General features: G+C 33.0%; 3 protein-coding genes across 3 annotated transcripts; 1 reads left to right on the top strand and 2 right to left on the bottom strand.

Annotated features, from left to right (window-relative positions):
- Positions 1–4: 4 nt before the first annotated feature.
- Positions 5–5,548, bottom strand: MONOS_5963 (putative gpi ethanolamine phosphate transferase; the record flags this gene model as incomplete). Its single annotated transcript, XM_067876156.1, has 1 exon — positions 5–5,548. One exon carries the CDS (start codon positions 5,546–5,548, stop codon positions 83–85), a length of 5,466 nt encoding a protein of 1,821 aa, XP_067735798.1. The 3' UTR covers positions 5–82.
- A 109-nt stretch (positions 5,549–5,657) lies between these two features.
- On the top strand, positions 5,658–7,033 carry MONOS_16774 (Arl1). The gene is made up of 6 exons (XM_067869647.1): positions 5,658–5,724; positions 5,794–5,944; positions 6,054–6,196; positions 6,241–6,327; positions 6,386–6,464; positions 6,521–7,033. Exons 1-6 carry the CDS (start codon positions 5,686–5,688, stop codon positions 6,553–6,555), a joined length of 534 nt encoding a protein of 177 aa, XP_067735797.1. The 5' UTR covers positions 5,658–5,685; the 3' UTR covers positions 6,556–7,033.
- A 7,617-nt stretch (positions 7,034–14,650) lies between these two features.
- Positions 14,651–20,605, bottom strand: MONOS_13906 (uncharacterized protein; the record flags this gene model as incomplete). The annotated part of the gene is made up of 1 exon (XM_067866655.1): positions 14,651–20,605. The coding sequence occupies one exon, from the start codon at positions 20,603–20,605 to the stop codon at positions 14,651–14,653; it is 5,955 nt and encodes a 1,984-aa protein (XP_067735796.1).
- Positions 20,606–22,261: the final 1,656 nt, after the last annotated feature.

Below are 22,261 nucleotides of genomic sequence, written 5' to 3'. Positions count from 1 at the left end.
TTATGAAATTATATCAATTTTTTCATTGTAAGTCTACGGGAAATGAAAAAATACGTTGTAATTAAAAAAGAAAAACTAACATTCAACAAGCAAATAACAAAAGAAGCATCGTAAAAATCTGTGAAATGGTGGCAAAGCAATACTTTGGTGCAAAAACAGAAAAAATGAACGGATGAGTTGGAAATAAGACAATGAAAAGAAGAAGGCAGAGAAATGGCAATGTTATCAAAATGCTTGAAAGCACAAAATATGGATGTATTACGTTGTTGGACGCATGGTGCAAAAAAATTGTGGGAACTGATATATTCGATTGAGCAAATGAAAGTTCAGAATTGTTATATTGATCGGATTTTGGAAATTCATTTTGTGATGTGGTTTGTTTGGTGTTAATTTGAGGCGTTTCTTTCTCTTTCTTTTTCAAGTTCTCCTGCTCTTTTGCCAACTTTTCTGATCCTACACTCCATTCCCACAGTGAGTAAATCTTGATGAAAGTTACAAAAAAGATAGAGCTGTAAAATGTGTTCAAAAACGTTATCGATGCAGAAAAGAAAGAAGTAATCGGTTCGTTTGCAGGATCAAACGAACTACTGAGTAAAAATCCAGTATTCAAATCGATTGTGCTAAACGCAGCATGATGGCCAGTGGAGAAAAAGAGAAGAGAAGATAATGCAAACAAGAATATGCAAGGCAATGGATCAATCGGACGAAATGTGGAACGCATTCTCTTTTGAATCACCGAAGAAACTTCATCTTTCTCTTGTATCATTAATTGAACTCCATCAACGCGAACATCAACGTCATCGAGATCTGAAGAGGTTTTATGAAATAAGCCATTTAGAATGTAAGAACGGAAAATTGAACAAAAGGCTACGACGCATCCAAAGCAAAGGATGAATGAAGCAACAACCTTTTTGTCGAAGATGACCAATGAAAAGTTTATTCCAATACAGATGATTAATTGAAGAAAATATCTAATTGAATTGGCAGAAGGATTGCTGTGAGTAAAATATGAACAATTACTGTTGGTAGCAGATGTTAAATTGGAGGAAGAAGAATGTTGGGATCTGTGAAATAAGCACGGGAAGATTACAAATTTGATGATGGTGAATAACAACAAGAAAATCGCAAAGAAGAATCCGATCCTATTTCCATTTCCAGATGGATCTGTTACGCTAAATGAATACAAAATCTGATGAAAGAAAAAGGCTACAAAAAACAGAACATTCATCAATGGCAACTTATTTTCATCAGTAATTGAATTCTCCTTTCTTCCAATGAAATTCTCATTTTTGCTTTGAACTTGTGTGGAATTCAAGGAATGAGAAGAATGCTTTCCTGATGTTATATTGGAATTTTTTGACATTGAGTCACTTTTCTTTTTCTTTTCAGAAAGTTTATTATCTTGGCATTTATTAGAGCTGTTCATTTTGTTTCTTTCACATCCGCATATGATAAATTCCATTATAACTTCGAATACATACAAAATTAGTGCTTCTGCTGCAGTGTAAACAAAACCCCAAAACCATTTTATGATAGTAATTAAAATAGCTTTTGCATTTTTCACAATTGAAAAGATATGATTGTTTTCGATTTTGTTCGGTGTGCTGCTGTAAAACGAATCTTCTTTAATACCAAAGAACTTAAAAAGGATCGATGATAATTGCTTAGAGATTGGCGTCATAAAAAACAAAAGAATTTTGTTCACAAGTTGAGTTACAGTAGAAGTGGTAGGTAAAAACAAAGTTGATGATAAGGAATTTGTATATGAAGAAGAAGGATCACGTGGATGAAGTGCAGTGGTGCTTAACATGATGCTTGAAAAAACAAAAATAATTATGCTGCAATAGAATGGGGAAGAGAACAACTTGTTCATCCGCATAAAGAGACGAGAGCGAGAAATCCCAATGCATTCATCCTTTTTTTGATCTATTGATCCGCTGTTTGTGAAACTTTTATTCTTTGTTTGTTTTGAAAAATGTATGAGGAATGAGGCAAACGCAAACCCAAACGATATCAATGTTACCGAAAGAAAATGAAGGTATTGCTCGAATACAATAAATGACGAGGTGAGCATTGAGATTGACTGAGCAACAAAAATAAAGAGGCATATTCTGGGAAATGTGCATGTTGATGAAAAGCCAATCCATAAAGTATTAAGATGCCAATATAGTTTGCTTAATAAAGTGACAATGATGTTAGAATTTGTCTTTGAATAATCAGGTGAATGTTTGACTGATGAGTTGTGAAGAAAAGATGAACGATCTGAATCATCCGAACCAAAGTTAATTTGAAGTGCATTAATTGAATTCTGTAAAACTGAACGGAGTCTGGGTGGTGTTCGAATGATGGATAAAGACCAAAGAATAGTTATTATTGTCAAAATTGTGTGTGAACCCAAAAGGTTTATAACTATTTGAAGAAATTGCTTTGATATGAAAGTTAAGAAAGAAAATGGACCAGAGGTTAGTTTTGTTTGTAGAATGGTTTCAAAGCTAAGTAATTTTTCGATTCTCATAGAAGGAAAAACATAGATAGCAAATTGAGATGCCAATGAGAGTAACAGAACAAAGAACACAGTTGAAGAAAATGGCGTCGGAAGCGAAGAGAAGAAGCTCTGCAAATTTGTTGGTGATATTATTCGTAATTTTTCATCTTTATCAATATTCTCAATATCTTTGGACACTTTTTCAATAAAAACGAGCTGCTTAGCCTTTTTGTCCGTGCAGAATATTGCAATAAATGACAGTACAATTATTATAAACCCCTCTAACATTTTCAGTCTGTCTGTTTGAACCCAACTTTTTCGTACTGTAGTTTGAATCTTCTTTAGAATTTGTCTTAGCTGAGTTATCAGATCAATATTGCTGATATGATAATATGCATCCTTTTCGAAAAAATAATTCGTTTCATAAGGATTAGATCGAAGTATATTATCGTTTTCAAATCGATTGGAAGAGTTAAAAGTTGAATAAAGCGCTGGTTTTTGAATCAATTCTTTTTCGCTTTTAAGTGCCATGTAGTGTTGCTGTGTTTTAGCATAAGAGATATTGAGTAAAGTTTTCGCCTTTTCAACCAACATTTCGCGTTGAACAGATCGAGCAAGTGCGGATTTGGGTTGATTTTGAATGTATTCTTCAAGGAAATCAACTTGTTGCTGAAGATTCTCCTCGAGCATTGTTAATGCACGCTTTGCTAAAGAATCAACAAACAAAGACGCGTTTTCGCCTTTTTGAGTGAATTGTTCTTGTGATGTTGTGAAATTGTTGGGGTGTTGATGATATAGCGAATAAAAAGTCTCTGACTTCATTTCAACCAGCTTTTGAATGTACTGCGGATCAAGCGAAAGAAGAGGCTGTGGAAGCATTCTCTTTCTCAAAACATGAAGCTCTTCTACCTTTCGAGGCATTGCAGTTGCGCTGGAGTTGTAAAATCCTGTTAATGTCGAGTTAGGAGGCAATGATAGATTCAAAGACAAATAATTTGCATCAAATTCTGAAAGGTTTTTCTTATTCATATTTGATGCGAACTGATGAATTGCATGGAAATCATGATCCAAGCTAGTTTCATACGTCACTGGAACAATTGCAGGCTGTGTTACTCCAGCCACAAATGAAGAAAAAGTATAGTTCAACAATTCATTTAATTTATCGTCATTGTTTTCAAACTGAATCTGAGTTGCGTTAATTCGAGAATTGCTTTTTTGAAGTTCAGTTTTTTCATCAAGTTTCAATGTTTGGCCTGCTAAAGCCTTTTCTTTCAGCAAAAACAGTACTTCTTCAGAAGAAAGCACAGTTGCCCATTCGCTCATCAGCCTACCAGCACTTGAATGTGGTACAGACGAACCGAGAAGAAGAGAAAGAGTAGGAACAAAGTCAATTTGGCTGACTGACGGATATATGCTTCTGTTGTGTGAATAAGCTGAACCATTTCTGCGACAATGCTGCTGTTGTTGGATGTATATTGGATCTAATTCTTCCATCTCAATTTTCCGTCTGTTCTCATTTTCTTGATTCAATTTTCCTTCGATTTTCAATTCTTTCTTGATCTCAATGTGATGTTTCTTCAATGTTGATTTTTTTGCTTGCTTGATCCACTGATAGTCCTCTTCATCCTCTTCGTTTTCACACTCTGCTTTCAAAGACTGAATAAGCTGCCAACATTCGCTTCCGTTTGAAAAAGTTGCATGATCCTTTGTCAAAAGTGGGTCTTCCTTCAAATAAGATGGTTGTTCACCTAACACGCTCTCTTTGGATTTGTCAAAACTCACTTCTGAATTAATGGCATTTGAGCGAAATTGCCAATCTCCTTCATTGGTATATCTCGTTCTGCTATTATTGTTCTTACTTTTTTGTGCATTTTCATTTTCCATAAGAGCCAAAAGTGGACGTGGAGAATACATAAATAGTGCTGATTCTTTCTCTTCTTTTTTGTCTCCGCCATGAGATCCGCCTTCAGTTATTCCATGGTCTCCCATTACAACAAGCAGCGTTCCTTGACGCATTCTTGGTTTGAGCTCATTTTTTGTTGAAATATTCTGCGAATTTTGTGTTAATTTCATGTTTTTCAACTTTGTATTTTCCGTTTTTTCAAGTTGCATTGCTTCACGAATTATGAGTTCCTGTTCAGCATCAATAGCTTCAACTAGAAGACGTATAAACGAATCCACTTGATCTAATTTTGAACTGACTTTAGTGTTATCTAATCCTTTTTGGTGCGATGTGTGGTCAACGCCAAGAAGATGTGCAATAAGTCCGTCAAAAGGAAATTTTTCTGTTTCATAAGAAGTGCGTTTCAAACTTTGTTGAATTGAACGGAGTAATGGAAGCGATAAGTTAAATACAGCAGCGTCGTTTGAATCAAGATCCTTGACGTCGAAAGAAGGAATCTCAACTGTTTTTTCCCAAACAACGCAATTAGCTAATGTTCGTTTTGAATTTTGAAATTTTCCTAACAAAGATGTTCTATTATTAGGATACAATGTTATCCAAGAATCATCTCCAGCCATCCACAATGATCGCTTTTGTGTGGGACAATGAAGCATTTCAAAACTATCGCTGAAATTTTGTCTCAAAAGTCCATTTGAGTTAAATGCAAGTTGAAGTAATAAATTGTCTGATGATATTGAAGGGCTTGTAAATGAAGAACCAATGTCCATAAATAAAGGAATATTGCCAACAGTTAAACTCTTCAGGCGTGGTGTTGTTACAGTGGGTGGATCCGAATGAAACTTGTATAAAATTGATTGCGATGTTCTTTGTTGTAAAATTTGTTGGATTATTGGAACTCTATTTACCCATTTTGGAGTTTTTTCTTGTGGAAATGAAGGATAAGGGTTAATCATGTCATATCGAAGCGCATCGACCAAAAGAACAACAACTCTATCAAATTTTTTGGTTGAAGCAAGTGCTGCAGAGTTTGTATCATTTGCAAATATTCTTGAATGATTTATTTTATCAGATAAAAAACCAAATTGAAGAAAACCACTTGTATAAATCCATATTCCAATTATCTGTAAACAAAAAATAGCGCAGAAATCTCTTTTTAGCATGAGCAATTATATTTTTTTGCGAGTCAATGCATGATAGGAGTAAAAAATAAAAAAATAATTCTTTAAAGATTTACAATGGTTTGAATATTAAATATGAAGGTTAAGATCAAAATTTTTTTGTTTGCGATCTGTATCGCATGGGTGCGTTTTTTGCGAAATTATTTGGATTTTTTAAGGTATATTGCATCTAATTTAAAAGAATTGCATAGTATTGTATTCATTTGATTTTTTAATAATAAACAAAGAAACATCAATCAAGAGTTGTCATAATTGGACTTGATGGTGCTGGAAAAACTACAATGCTTTATAAAATGAAACTCGGTGTTGTTGTTCAAGCATTACCAACGCTTGGTTTTAATTATGAAGTTGTAAAAGTGGGGCAATCCGAACTTGCAAGTTTACAATTTTCTCCTTTTTTTTTAGAAGTTCAAATTTCTTTTTTGATAAATTTATTCAAAACGTTTATCTATTTAATATTTGTTGATGAAATCACTTGATGACTTAGTGTGGGATTTGGGAGGACAAACTCATATTCGGACTTATTGGAGATTGTATTATCAAAACACAAATGGTGTTGTCTTTGTGGTGGATGCTGCTGATCATGACAAGTTAGCAATTGCAAGAACTGAACTTCATGGAGTCTTGCAAGTTTGTTTCATTTGGTCAAAGTTAATAATTAACACCTATTTTAGGAAGCAGAATTAAAAGGAGTTCCGTTACTGGTCTTTGCAAATAAAATGGATTTGGAAAATGCACTTCCTGTTACTGAGCTTTCTCAGGTTTAACTTTCTTTGTTTAAAATAAATTCAAAACTTATATTCTGAATTGGTTTTATAGCAACTTCAACTTCATTTGATTAGAGACCGACCTTGGAGCATTCAGCCATGCTCTGTTGTTGAAGGAAGTGGTGTTGAAGGTCTGTCTATGTTCGTTATAGTTATCTGACTATTTTTTGTATTTTCATAAAAATAGAGGGGTGGCAGTGGTTAATATCTCAATTAAAATGATAATGTTCTTTTGGATATTTCATTTAGCATCTTTCCTTTCTTGTAATTTAATCTTGCTTAAATACACATTTTTTAATATTTCTGAGTCATCTCTAAATTTTTCATTGTCTCATTATCACCTCGCTGTGTTTATTTTCATTTCACATCACTCTGTCTGCATTATTATCCTAATAAAAGAGTGCATTTTCAAATTGTTCAAATATTTATATAAATTGTTTTTGATAAGCAACTAGGTCGATTGAATTATGGAATAACTCAAATTTCAATTTTGATATTTTTAATTAATTAAAATCAATTGAGAGTTTTCAAGTTAAGCAAATGTTTATGTTGAATATCTTATCTTTTCATAGCTACATGTGTCTTTATATTTAACATTGTTATTAGTTTTATCACTCAAAAAAACTCAAATTGAGTATTTTTGCAACCAAATTTCCAATTCATTTTTTAATGGAAAAAAAAATGATTATCACTTGAAAAATTTATTTCTTAACGATATCATTTAATTAGTGCTTGTTGATTCAATGTTGTCATAAGCTAAATTAATTTAAAAAAAGTATTCTTTGTGTTCAAAAAAAGTTCACATTTTCATTGACGCAGGCTCAAATGTATTTAATCCCATATTGCATAAAAATTATGTTGTTTTTCAATAAATATTCAAATTACAAAAAATAAAAAAAAAAACTAATCAGATGTTGTTGGAAAAATTCTACAAAAAAAAAAAAGATTTTCAACTGTTAGAAGCGTTGTTTTGAAGAATTTCTTTTATTTAAATTTTTCTTTTCCACCGAAGTCACAAATTTTTTCTAAAAACGTTTTTTTTTTTTTGAGTGTGTGAAGTTGTACTGTATATGGGTGATTATTTTTGAAAACATATCTTTTCTCTAAGTGTTGAATTTATTGTTTTTTTTTTTTTTTTAAATGGCTAGACAATCAATATTTCCTTTTTTTTTTTTTTTTTTTTTTTTTTTTTTTTTTTTTTTTTTTTTTTTTGAATTGCTATTGTTACAAATTCAAATATTTGAGATGGATTCATGACAATTATTTTGTTGACGATGCGATCACTTTTCAATATTCACTTCCAAAAATGCAAAACAAATTTTCTATCCGAAAATATTGACAGTTGAAATTTGACATCAAAAATAATCACATATGGGGCAAAATATTTTTCTTCAGGCATTTTCATTGAAAAATTGTGCATTTTTCATTGACTTTTATACATCAAAAAACATATTAAAAATAGGTTCATTATTTGACATTCGTGAAATATTGGAAAACTTAATGTTTTGATTTCAACGATGCTTGTTTAAGGATATGAAAATCAAATTTTTTTAAGAAATATAAGAAAGCGAAATAAAGTTATGAGTGATACAATTTTTTAAATGCCTTGTGCAAAAAAAGCTTGAAAGAACGTATTATCCCCCATATGTCAATTATAACAGACGTCAAAGTAATTTATGAAATAACAGTAGAGACATCATTTAACATATCCATCACTTTCTTGAACAGATCACATTAAAAATACATGACAAGATTGATTTCCCAATAAGTGCGAGAGATAAAAATATGATAATTAATCTTCAAACAAACCTTATCTTAACAAACTTATTAGGCTTTCCAGACTTTCAGTTTCACTTCGACTAAATAAAACAAAAAACAACTACTGAAGTCTCTGAGAAACTCAAAATCCTATTTTTCATTCATCTCAGAAATTTTTTTTTAATTTTTTTCAGATGAAGTGAAAGTGAAAGTCTGGAAAGCCTTATAAGTTGGAAAAGACAAGGTCTATTTGGAGGGAAATTATCAGAAATAATTCTCTTTCAATTAGTGGGAAATCAATCTCATCAGCTATTTTTTGCTTTCTGAAAGATTTTTGGCACAATCAGTACAGATATCGCATAAAATACCGGACATCGCACAAAATACCGGACAAGATCGATTTCTCAATAACCGCAAGATGAATAATTCTGATAATTTTCCTCAAAATATATCTCACCAATACAAACTCATTTGATATATAAGACTTTCAAAATAGCTTCATTTGTTCTCAGAGAAAATTATTTTTATAATCTCGGAAAAACTCAAAATCCTATTTCTCCGAAATTTCAAATAATAATTTTTTTAAAATTCAGTCTTCATGAAAATAGAAGTTTGATATGCCAAATGAGTTTGTATTGGTGAGATATATTTTGAGGAAAATTATCAGAATTATTCATCTTGCGGTTATTGAGAAATCGATCTTGTCCGGTGTTTTGTGCGATATCTGTATTCATTTCTGAACAATTTAAAGTGACATTTTAACAGAAAATCTTTGCAAATAAATATTTTTATCTGAAATAATCACCAAATCAATCACAATTGTTGTTTGTCACAAAAAGTTGTTCAAAAGTATATATAGCTGATCCTTTTTGTAATCAAACTTCAGTTGGAGTCTTGACCAAAATTTTTAAAAATCTTAAAGGGATTTTAAAATTAAAAATGAATAAAACTTTTTGATTTCATTATTTTGTTCCATTCAAAAAATACAAATGAAAATCGTTATTCAACAGTTTTTCAAAGTATTTTTTAGCATAAAAATATTTCGAACACCGAAATAATTGCATTAAAAGTTGAGTTCAAATATTGTTTTTTTCTCAACAGCAAAAACTCTAAATCAAATGAGTTTAAACGTAAAATACATTCAGTTTATGATATTGTTATTTTAGGAAACAAGTTTATTTTTGAATTGGTATTCGTCTGCAAGATAGACATCCAAAAAAATCAATAAACAAACTTAACATTTTAATATTTTTTTCATTTTTGTTAATTCAAGCTAATTGACAAACTTTTAAAGAAGTTAATTTTTCGTTTTTTATAACTGAAAAATGAGGAAATAACTATCAAAAAGGTTATAACGATCACCAAAATAATCATATAAGAATATTATTAGTGTGGGTTTTTTTATCCTGACTTTTTTTATCCGGACAAAAATTTAAAATTAAAATATCTCAACAAATATGCAATATTAATTTTCCGAAATTTGCATAGTTGTATGTTAGCATATATGACATCTATTCATATACAAAATTTTAAAAGCAGTGCTATATTTTTTTGAAATAAATAATTTTTATTTTTGAAAATCCGACTTTTGATGAATTTTTCTATTTTAATAACCCGATTCAATTCATCTTTTACACATGCAACTTATTTTTTCTACGTTATTAACAATTCTGGTTATTTTATATTTTCGGCAATTTACACATTTGGACTGAATGGAAATTTGTCATTTTTAGAAATTATTGTCAATGGGACACCTTAAAAAATATTTTTCATTTTATGAAAAAGCATCCAAGTGAATTTAACACATGCATTAATAAATATAATAGTTATATAAAATCACTTCAAAGTTATAATTAAAAATGGTTCATTGAAGATTCCAAAAAATCGATATCATTTTCATTTCCAAAAAAAATGAACAAAAAAATCATCAACAGAAAAAACAAATTGCATTATTAAAAATCTTCACTGAACCATTTTTTATTATAACTTTGAAGTTATTTTATAAAACTGGGTGATTTTTTTTGAAAAGTCACAAATGTTTAATTCTCGATTAAATCTCAATTTTTATATTTTACTCAAATTTCTGTTTCAGCTCACAAATCTCCTCAAGAATGTTTGAAATTGCATTATCAAGAAATAGATTCCATTTAAGTGAAGTTTGATATTTGTAAACAAAATATTTAGCAAAATATGAAATTTTAGATTTAATCGAGAATTAAACATTTGTGACTTTTCAAAAAAAATCACCCAGTTTTATAAAATAACTTCAAAGTTATAATAAAAAATGGTTCAGTGAAGATTTTTAATAATGCAATTTGTTTTTTCTGTTGATGATTTTTTTGTTCATTTTTTTTTGGAAATGAAAATGATATCGATTTTTTGGAATCTTCAATGAACCATTTTTAATTATAACTTTGAAGTGATTTTATATAACTATTATATTTATTAATGCATGTGTTAAATTCACTTGGATGCTTTTTCATAAAATGAAAAATATTTTTTAAGGTGTCCCATTGACAATAATTTCTAAAAATGACAAATTTCCATTCAGTCCAAATGTGTAAATTGCCGAAAATATAAAATAACCAGAATTGTTAATAACGTAGAAAAAATAAGTTGCATGTGTAAAAGATGAATTGAATCGGGTTATTAAAATAGAAAAATTCATCAAAAGTCGGATTTTCAAAAATAAAAATTATTTATTTCAAAAAAATATAGCACTGCTTTTAAAATTTTGTATATGAATAGATGTCATATATGCTAACATACAACTATGCAAATTTCGGAAAATTAATATTGCATATTTGTTGAGATATTTTAATTTTAAATTTTTGTCCGGATAAAAAAAGTCAGGAAAAAAAACCAATTTATGAAAAAAAGGAATTCACAACTGATTATGCAGCTTACACGTTGAAACAAAACAAAATGGGTTTGATTGAAGTTTTGTTAATAGACTTATTAATCATCGAATGAGAGAAGGGAAAAACCACGATGATTTTGAAAAATTGAAATACCATTGGGAGTATTCCCGGAACTTAGTGCCAAACCCGGAACTGAATAATTCTTTTGAAAATCAGAGAAGCTTATTCGTTGTTCTAAAACACATCTGTTTTGTATAATAGAATCCATAAATTCATTTTCCAGTAATAAAAGTTGAATAAGTTAAATTTTTTGTTTGATTGAGAAGAATTAGCAACTCCAAATGCTTCTCTTTCAATTTGTTCTTTTTTTCGCTAATTGACAAGATGCAGAATATTTTGTTGTCTAAAACAAATTATTTGAAATTACTGTTTGTTATTTGCTGTTAAAGACATCTTTATGATTTAAAAGCCATCTGCAACTAATTTTGAATTATTGATCGAAACCCTTAACCATGGAAAATAAACAGCAACTTTCACCTCTGCAGCTCAGACGTACACTTGCCTTAAGTGAATATAGAAATATTAAATCGGCAAGCCAAAAAGTTTTCGAAATCAAACGCAAAAATGCTGTCAATTTCAAACCAGCAATTGAATCAGGAGCTATTTCGAAAAGCGCATGGTATCGTGGAATCAAAGCGGAAAATTATGGCAGAGTTGTTGGACAAGAAGGTCATCCATTATCGATATCCAAAAGTCAGCTTGAAACCATTGAAAATCAGGTTGTGGCAATGTTATCTGAAGATACGATTGTTCGAGTTAAAGATATTCAATCGATTGTTTTTTTTTAATTGTCAATTTCAATTTGCATAAGATTTCTTATCAATATTTATTAAGAACGTTGATCTGCTAGAAAAAGAATGTGACGAAAAGCAAATTCCAAAAACAGTCAACTGCAAATATGCTTGCAAACTTATTAAAAGAAGTGAAGAATTGCAATCGGCTTTATCCAGACCAATGGAAATGTCAAAAATTTCAGCTCAATCTACGGAAAATATTCGAAAATGGTTTTTGGACTTAGCTGAAGTTATCTAAAGCATAATATTGATTCATCCATAATCTTCAATTTCGATGAAACTTCTTTTAACTGCTGTGAAACAACAATGAAACTTGTGGTTTATATGAAAAACCAGATTCCACATTCTCCGCCAAAACCTCCAAATGTTCCAAATGTACATTGTGCTTGTGCATTTGCGCAAATGGATCTTCTCTTCCAAGATTATTGTTGTTGCCCAAAAAAGAAACTCAAGATGAATTCTCTTCGTTGTCAGCTTTTGATATTCGAGACATTTATTCTTCATCATAATGGATAACGAAAGAGATTTTCAGAGAAATAATGATTGGATGCTGGATTCCTCTGATTTCCTCTAAAGTTAAACCGACTTCAACAAAAAAAGCTCTTCTCCTGATGGACAATCACAGATCACATGATGATGAATTTGTGACAAGGGAAGCCGCAAAGAATAATATAGTTATACAGAAATTTCCTCCAAACATGACTCACTTGCTGCAGTGATGTTAATCTTATGTTTTTTCTTGTTTAAAGTTCACACTCCACTACAAGTGTTGCCCTCCTTCCAAGTTTTCTTTGAGTGCTTATCGATCTGCTCTCGCAAATGCTCTTCGTGATGCTGTGACAGCTGCAATAACTCCTTCCACTGTGAAAGCATCATATGTCAAAACTGGAGTGTTGCCTATTGCAGCTTCTTCTGTTCTAACAAGAATATCAGGTTCTCCTATCTCTTCGTCAAGTTAGAAAAATGCTTAGAAAGCATCTTCTAATTCATGGGAAAATAAATTATTTGGAGATTTTTCTCCAAAGAAAGATCTCGAAAATCCAACAGCTAGCGAACATGAATCAGCCCAATCTGTGACAAATGACTTCCTAAAAGTGCAAAAGCCATTATCAGTCAAACAATAACCTGTTCGTTCTTCAAAATCATCCAAATCTTCCATAGAAATACCTCCTCTCATATCTCAGTTTAATTCAAAAGTAACATCGTTGAAAGAGATTCAACATCAAATACAGGAAGCTGAAAACAATTTCTCAATTCTTCGTTCTCAAAAGAAAATATTTGAATCACAATGCACCAACAGTCAACGCTCATCACAAAACTTTAACGAAGTCATGATGATCTCAAAAAGCTTATGGATTCTTCAAATAATCCTTCGAAGAAAAAGATTCTGAATCGTCGAAAAAGAATAATGAAAGAAGAAGAGGAAGAAAACGAAGCCAATCAAAGCTAAAAAAGACTTTAATTCAGAAAGAAATTGAGTCACCAAAGATCGCTATCTCCTGTTTTTTCAAAAAGAGAGCTTGAAATAAGTAAAATAATTCATTCCAAAACAAAAAGTGATAGAAAAGAGAAGTGCTGATTTCTTAATCTGGGTTTTCGGAATATTCAATAATCATCACTGTGCTCTGTACGGATCCGTTCTTCTTGATTGCTTTATCTTTTTTTCAGTTTTCTTGTTTTCGCATGTCTCATATTCAACATAATTGCTTTCATCAGGAGAACAATGCAGTCCATTTTATCCATTTAAAAAAGAACAAACAGAGATGCGGAATGCAACAAGTTTTAATTTAGCAAACAACGATAATAATATTTGTTTGATTATCATTTTTTCCAAATATTTCCTGAATTCATAGAAAATAAATCAAATCATGCTCATTTCAACTTGAAACTCTCCAGATTAGGGAGACTTTTTTCTAAAGAACAAAACAGAATAATACAATGGTTTTCATTTGTTGTCATTCATTAATCGAAAATAATCGATCCAAATGTTGCAAAAATGAAATAAACTCAAGATAGAGGCTGTATTGAAACTCAAATCAGATGGACATTCAGTTCCGGGTTTGGAACTGAGTTCCGTGTATAGCAACGATGGTAATTTAAATAGGGGTGAACTGATTGAATTTGGATATCATTAATAAAAAGAATTTGAAAAAAACGTTGATTTATTCTTTAATTCAACAGAAGAAATATCACTGACTAACACAGAAAAAGTTGATATTTTTATGAATAAGATAAGGAAGTCAAGCCCGAAGTGTTTTTTTTATGACAACTGTTTTTTCCACTTCAAACACTAATTTCAGAACTCAGTTGCTATAAAACACATAAGAAAACGAACGTTTGGTTTTCGAATTTAAAATGAAAAATTCAAGAATTTGTATATTTTCTGGTATCGATCAAATCGACTGCTGACAGAAAATTCCTTGAATTCGAAATTAATTATCAAAATTCAGATCAAAAAATTATTTCAAAAAGTTTCATATAAAACTGTCAAAACGATAACCCTCAATTTTTCATAGAACACTTTTTTTATTATTTCATTCAAAAATTAAGGAATGAATAAGGATTTTCAAAGATAAATTGTTATCGTTCTTTGTTTCATCTTTTTCATTTCTTTCTTTCTTTTTCTTTTCTTTTTGAGAGTTTGTGATTTGTGAAAATTCAAAACATCAATATTTAACAGTTAACTAATAATCAATTATAACATCACCAAACTCCAAAGAAAACTATCACAAAAAAATAAGTTAATAATTTGTAAAAAATGTTATAAATTTTTAAATATTTACTGACGATTAATGACTGATTACAATTAGAGGCTCTATTTCCAAAAATTTACTGCTTTTAACACTATTTGAAGCAAACTGAAGTATCTTGTTTGTTCTCAAGAAAGTTCGAATCCTCTTCAAAGTCAATGGCATCGGAAATAGTGAGTATAACAGCATCTTTCGGAAACCTCTGGATGAACTCTCTCTTCAGATGCGTGAGTTCAAGTCGTTTTGAGACGTCTTCTGAAATACATGATTGAATAATCTTAGCCAAGGATGATGAACATACCATCCCCATATTTGGTCTCTCTCCATTCACAATCTTCTGTCCAGCAATTACAGCCTCAAACTCTCCAAACGGAATTTTTAGACTCAAACACTCCCACAGCATCATCCCAACTGAAAATGAAACAGATTCCTTTGTTGCACTCATCTTCTTGTTGATCAGTAGCTCAGGTGCCTTCCACCTCAGACTCTCTTTTTTGAAATCATTTTCATCCTCAAAAGCCGAAGAGGGAAGAGAATCATCATCATCATCACCATCACTTGCAGATGTCACAACAGTTGACGAAGAGATGGATGATGAACCTGAATCATCATCGGACAATAAATCTGAGTGCATCACAATGCAGATAATCATATGTTCTGAGAACAACACAATATGTGGACTCAGATTGGCAAGAGATTGAAGAGGATTTTCCATTTCATCAAAGGAATGAAGAGCTCCATTTGCCACCCAGAACAGGATCTGAGCAGCTGTCTGCTCCCTCTCTTGCAAACTCCCAATTGCCATTTCCTTTGTCTTATTTCTTCCATGCAAAAGCATGAATAGCGAATCCCTCAGATCCACAATCAGTTTCTCGTGTGGCGATGAGCATGCCATTGCATCCACAAGATTCGACATGGATGAGGTGGTTGGACACAGACTCTCTGATCGAACAAAAGTTGAATCTGAGTCGGTTGTTGAAGTGGATGAAATGGATGGCGATGGAGTTCTCTTCCTTATCTCCTCTTCTTCCACTTTTTCCAATGCCCATTCTGGAATCTTGTCTGAATCTCTTCCCAAGATATATTCAGTCGATCCACTCTCAGATAGAAGATGCTCCGATGATTCCGAGTGTCCCAAGCTTTTCGCATACACCCTCTTCTTTATCCTTTCATCATTCTTCTTCTCTGCTTCTCTCTCTGCTCTCCTCCACTGCTCTTTTGGCGACATCTCCATCGTCACCATCTCAAATGCCTTCGGATCTTTTCTGATGTTATCGTTCACAATCTCTCTCAGATCTTTGTTCTCGTTCTTTGCCTTCTTCCATCGAACAACAAATATAATAAATCCAACAAGAACAATCAAAAGAATAATTGCCATTGCAATAACTATTATTGGCCAAAACGACTTTCCTTCTTTTCCTCCTTCAACAACTTTTCCATCTGCTTCTGATTTCATTTCACTTCGGTTCTTTAAAATGAATGATTCAGTTGTTGAAGGGGAATTTGAATTTCCAAACAAAATGTGTGCACTGACCTCAACCTCCTCCCCTACTGTGCTGATCAACGATGTTCCAATCCTCCCATGCACCTCCACCTCTGAAACAAAGTCTTCATCTGAAAAGGCATGCGTCTCAATCGAGCTGACTTCTCCCATTCTTGAAACAATCTGGAACTGCAGGTTGCACGGCAGAAGAACTGTTCCTCTGAACGTCAGTTCAATTGTATCCCCAACTTCCTTCATCTCCACTGCTTCAAGCGTTGGGATGAAAAACTCTGATGCTCTTTCCAACACTATTCCAGACAGTTCGCATCCATCATTCAATATCCACAGTGATGCGTTTCTCTCCATCCCATCACCTCCTTTCAGACTCTCAATATTGAGCTTTCCTTCATTTTCGCAGAAAATGTTTCTTCGAGCCGATGCATATTGCGGAAGGGAAGGCGTGTTGTTCACAAACATCCCCATGGTAATGTCAACATTCCCACGATCAATTGATATGCCCCCTTCTGCAGAGTTTGTGATGATTGTGTCCTTCAAATGGCTAGTGCTGTTGAAAAGATAAATCAACGATCCGTTCCAATGGCATGCATCTTCAATTGCTGAATTATCGATGATATTGGTATCATTTTGATATCCTTCAAAAAACGAAGATTCGATGGAAACATTATTGGACATATCAATAATCCGTGCATTTGCTGAAGATGATGAATGATTAGCAAATGAGCAGTTTGAGATTTGACAAAGAGTAGGAAAAGATGAAGGAAACGACAGCGAGCATGCACCTTGTGTCCTTCGTTTGACCCCAGAGATATTCGAGTGAATTATCATAATAGAACTTTCAAGATTCTCCTCGTTCATTTTTGAAATGCTTCGCTCTTTCATAGAAATTAGAGAACTGTTTTTAACAGTGATATCTGAAGTGTTTATTTCTTTAATGATGAGATTTGAGCCTTCACAAGCATCAATCAGTGAGCTTCCTAATGTCAATTCGCCAAACTCAACGGCTTGCAGCTGAGCAATAAAAGAACTCCTCAGCTCAAACAACGGCCTTGAAGTGATCATGTGTTTCACGCTTGTTCTGCTCATATCAAATGATCCTGAAGCAATTGAAAACAATGACTGATTGAGGCAAATGCTCTGATCAATACAGGAAAACAAACAGGATGCAACAACCAATGAGCCATTCGTCTGTGTGAATATGCTTTTGCACGTTGAGATAAATCCATGTTGAAATAAAAATGAAACACATTCAAATTTCACGGTCTCAGCACTTTCCAAAATACACTCTGATCTTTGCGATTCTGAAATCTCCGTTCTCAGATGCACAACAGCATGCGTTGCTGGATTCAGACTCTTAGCTGTCACACTGTTTGCAGTGCAAGTTTGTAATATGTCACATTCTCTATCTATCAGAAGCTGACTGTATATTGAAGACACAATATGAGTCAATCCATAACTCAAGGATTTACATGGTGTTGTTGAGTTCCCACATGGCTTCGCATCGTTCCCCTCATTATTCACTCCACATACAAAAATCAGCTCGCTGCGATACACAATAATAAGAGGAATAAGATCCACATCTTCAATTGGAAGTGTTTCATCCACACCCCAGATCGCATTTAACCTATCATATGGTGGCTCACGAAAGTCTAAATCAAATTGTTCTTCACTGATTTGTTTGGAAATTGAAACGCACTTCACAAACATGTCTCTTCCAACATGAGCTTTGTTGTTTGAGAACGTTATGTTTTTGAAATGGAATGGAATCATCTTGTTTTCCTTTGAAAGACAATTTAAATACACTCCACCTCCGTTTCCCCCAATGGCTGAGCATGATGTAATTTTTGTATTATTTATCTCTAATCTTCCTTCCTCCTCCATCTTCACATGCAACACTCCCCCACAATCACTAGTGTCAGCTGTGCACATAGTAAATGATGAATTTGATAGCATAGCATTCGCGTCATTGTCCATAGTTGTTATCAACATACAGGCGCTGTTGGCACTGTGATTTACATTATTACATAAGCAATGTTCCATTGTCAATGACCCACCTTTTGAATCTGAAGACTGATGAAATTCAATAAAAGGCTTTAATATTTGAAGATTTTCAAATGAGCATGAATAAAGATTTAAATCTCCTTTTTTGACTGACAAAAGAATGAAAGACAATATTCCCTCTCTTTGGAGATTGAATGAACATTCAGAAATGCTCAAGCACGATTCACTGTCCAATGTTTCCATAAAGGCTTTCTGCAAGTTGGTGAAAATTTCGGGCAACGAAAAGTTGATTAAAGAAAATGATGCCAGGTGTGCAGATATTACAATGCCAACAGAATTAGCCAATGTCTCGTTCACTTCCAATCTTGATGATGAGTTTTCTTGCTCCGATTTAACAGCAACATTATCCATCAACACTTCTTCAAGAAGTAAGCTTCCCCCAGATATCAGAAGATTCTTTGTTCCCTTTCCCTGTGCTCTGTTCAATCCTAAGTTCAACGAATTACATGGAAAGTTTGGCTTTCCACAGGCGATGCTATTTATTCCTCTTTCCCCATCGATGTGAATTGTTTCGTTGAAATATCCTGTGATAAAAATAAAAAGATCTTCAGCATTGGCAAAATAAGTCCTATCAAAACCCATCAGTGAATTTGCTCGTTTGGAATGTTCAATATCCATGGCAAAGCTGAATGAGGTTGAATTGACTAATTCTGTGAGATCGCTGCAAACAATGAACATGTCTTTACCAATCGCTGCAATGTTATTGGTAAAATGCAAATCCTCAAATTTTATCATATTTGCATTGTCCACACAGTTCAGAAAAAGGAACCCACCTCTTCCCGATGCATCACTTTCACATTCGCATCTGCTTGTTTCTGTTTTGTTAACTGTGAGTTCACCTTTCTCTTGAATGGATATTCCCATGGCTCCTCCTTCGTTGCTATCTTTTGATGAAATAGTCAGAAATGAGCATTGATCAATTAAAATTGGAGAATTAATTGTTGATGATAAAATACAAGCTATATTTGAACTAGAAGAGGTTATCCCTTCAAAGGTGCAGGAACTCAATGTTAGTGATTGAGCTTCCTCATTTCCACTTGCATGATTGTTGCTTGACTCTTCAGAAACAATTGAGATTAATGTGCAACTTGTGAGTTTCACTGAAGAAAAAGAAAACATTCCGAGATCAGCATGTGCTTTATCAGATATTATCACAGGGCTTGAACCAAAAGCCATTTGAGACACTGTGCATTTCTCAACTTTAAGTGAACCTCCAAGAACAAGAAGAAGAGAAAATGTGATGTCATCCTTTGTTTTGTTTTCAAATGTGCAGTTCTTCAAAACAAGGTTCGAGTCTCCCTTGTCTGCGGAAGAAATTAGAGAAGATATTGAGACAGAAAAACTTGAAGGAATGTTGAAGCGGATTCTATCAAACTCAAGATAATTTTCATTCAAAAGCATGACTTCTGAACTTCCGTTCACCACAACCGAGTTGAACGATAATTTCGCACTTTTTTCATCCTGTTTAGGACTTATCATTAAACAAGACAAAATGAACTGGTCTTGGATGACAGTCGAACCATCAATCCTCAATTCCTTTTTTTCGTTTGTTACATCAATTGCCAAGTTTTTGAATCCTTTCCAGAACGAATTGCAAGGAAACACCTCATCACCGCACCCAGAAATATCCTTTCCAGATTGACTTATTTCTATTTGTAAAGATTGCTTTTGCAAGAAAAAATAGGACAGATTCACAGGAGCCTCCAGAAACGCTGTGCTGTCAATCCCAAAGAAATCCAATTTGTCTCCATCATCGTTTTTAATATTCACAATCCGACTTGTTGTCACTGATCCATTCAAGTCAACACACTGAACAAACATATCTTTTCCCCATTTTGCGTCATTCCCTGACACATTCACTGAATCCAATTGAAAATTGCTTGTCGAATTTTTACACAGAACCAAATATATTCCTCCACCATTATCATTTGTTGTTCTCACCTTGCATTGCTTTAAAGACACGTTTTTTACGATAAATTCTATGTCATCCACCAATTCCACTTCCATTGCGCCACCATTTCCTGTCTGACGAGTCATTGTTGAGATGAACGTATCATTCACAACAATATTTCCACATTTCTTTGTGATGAATGCATTCAAAGACCGGCATCCCTCAACATTGCACAAGTCAAGAGTCACTTCACCTTTCTCTGAACTTATAAGAGGCTTAGAAAAGAACTGTTCTGCAGATGGAGTTTCGCAAGTTATTTTGCAAGAATAAAGAACAAGAATCCCAGAACTTTCGCTCATCAGAAACAGTGATGAGCTTCTGCAGTATTCATTCGAACCATCGTGAATAAACTTTATTTCTGATGCTTGAAGTTTTCCAGAACTTATTCTGAAAAGTGCTTCTTCTCCGCTTTTCATCTCTGACTTAATGCTCGTCAGCAATGTTCCAGATCCGTTTCCTATCACATTTGAAGATCCAATATCAATTTCACCTGAAGGAAACAGTCCTTCTTTAATCTCAAAACTCATTGATTCCATTTTGACTCTTTCAATTCCCTTTTTTATTGTCAGACAATTAAATGCGTCAAAATCACTTCGCCCACAATTATCCCAATCGAAACCATTTGTTGCAATTATAATCTTATTCTGATTGTTTGGCGGATCAATCACATAATGTGAGGTCTCCTCAGAAGTTGCCCATGCAAATATTGTCCTTGGTTGTTCACTTGTCGAAAACAAACTTGTTGCAAGAAGATTCAAATTTCCGTTCCAACTTATATCCGCATAGATATCATTTCCTTCTCCAGCGGTATTATTTATAAAAAAGCAGTCCGTCAAAGTAACTGAAACCTTAACTGCTTGCCGGTAATCAAATCTAATTGCTCCTGCATTAGTTTTTGCTCTGTTTGAATGAAATAAGCACGAAATAACGGAAAAATTATGCTCAATTAAATAGCAATTTAGTGCTCCAGTATAGGTACTTTTGGCTTCGTTCAAAAAGAAACTGCAATCCTTGAGAATACAAGATATTTGTTTGTAAATCTCAATTCCACCAAGGCAAACTTCTGAAAAGCATTGAGTTATATTGGAAAAAGACACTTCCAATGCTCCAGTTCCCCTTATATCAAAGGCACCAGAAGCATAATGCACAGAACAATTCTGATAGGCAGTGTTCTTGCATCTCCACTTTCCCGATCCTTCATTTCTCACTGCAGCTGCTCTAGAGTTAGTCTTCGAAAGAGTGCAGTTTTCAAACAAACACCTTTCAGTTGTGAGAGATGCATCTCCAGTTAGATAAATTGCTCCACCATTTAGTATTTCTGTACTTTTGAACGAAAAAGTTGTGTCATTGAATTCCTTGGATCCTGTGCTGAAATTAGTTCTGGTTGTAACTGCCTCACAGCTTAAAAATGACGAATTGCAGCAGATAAATACACTTGTGGATCCATCAACAATACACCCCAAGTATGGATTCTGAACAGAAATGCAATTCACAGAATCCAAATCACATTTCTTATCTGAATTCAAATAAGAAAAAGATGAATAAGATTTTGCATTGACTTTTCTCTGTGAAATATTAAAAAAGCAACAGTGGCTGATTGTGATGGAAGCAACAGGTGATAGTTGAACAAAAGGTGTTGATCCTTGAACAAAAGATGAAAATTCTGAATCACGCACCTCTGTATTAATATCATCAATCCAGTTTAAATTTTTCATAGGTACTTCAACAAGGCTTGGCATTGTATATTCATTCTTTGAAAAACGAAGCGAGATATTCCAAAACGAAATCGAACCACATTCCCCCCAAAACAGACAATTCTTCTCTTTTCCTGAAAAAGAGACGAAACAAGAAGAAATTTGTAGAAATGAATGACGCTTCAAAGAAGCCAAATAACAGCTCTCTTTCTGCTGAAGCACAAGTTGATGAATTGCAATTGAAGCATTAATGACATTGAATTCATCTTGAATTTCACTTACTGAATAATTCTCCACAACCAGATTTTTTGAGATGTTAAAATGATGCTTTTTCGGTTTTCTTTCATTCTCTTCTGCAGCCATTTTTACATTACAATGAGCAAGCGATACTTTTGAAGAGGTCAAAAGAAGATTTTCATCTATGATAATATCACGAAGTCTTTGAGAAACTAAAAAAGGAATATTATAACACAGAAAAATAAAATAAAAGCAAATGAA

The sequence above is a fragment of the Monocercomonoides exilis genome (assembly GCF_001643675.1).
Source record: "Monocercomonoides exilis strain PA203 chromosome Unknown scaffold2-2631571, whole genome shotgun sequence".
In the NCBI taxonomy this organism is placed as follows: Eukaryota; Preaxostyla; order Oxymonadida; family Polymastigidae; genus Monocercomonoides; species Monocercomonoides exilis.
Note: the sequence above shows the minus strand (reverse complement) of the source record. Positions and strands in the feature narration are given on the sequence as shown.

Excerpts from the sequence above, each read along its gene's own strand:
- MONOS_16774 (XM_067869647.1), top strand. The coding sequence starts at position 5,686 with ATGGGTGCGTTTTTTGCGAAATTATTTGGATTTTTTAAG. Across the intron at positions 5,725-5,793 it reads AATTATTTGGATTTTTTAAG|AAACATCAATCAAGAGTTGT; the intron begins GTATATTGCATC and ends TAATAAACAAAG. Across the intron at positions 5,945-6,053 it reads GGGGCAATCCGAACTTGCAA|TGTGGGATTTGGGAGGACAA; the intron begins GTTTACAATTTT and ends TTGATGACTTAG.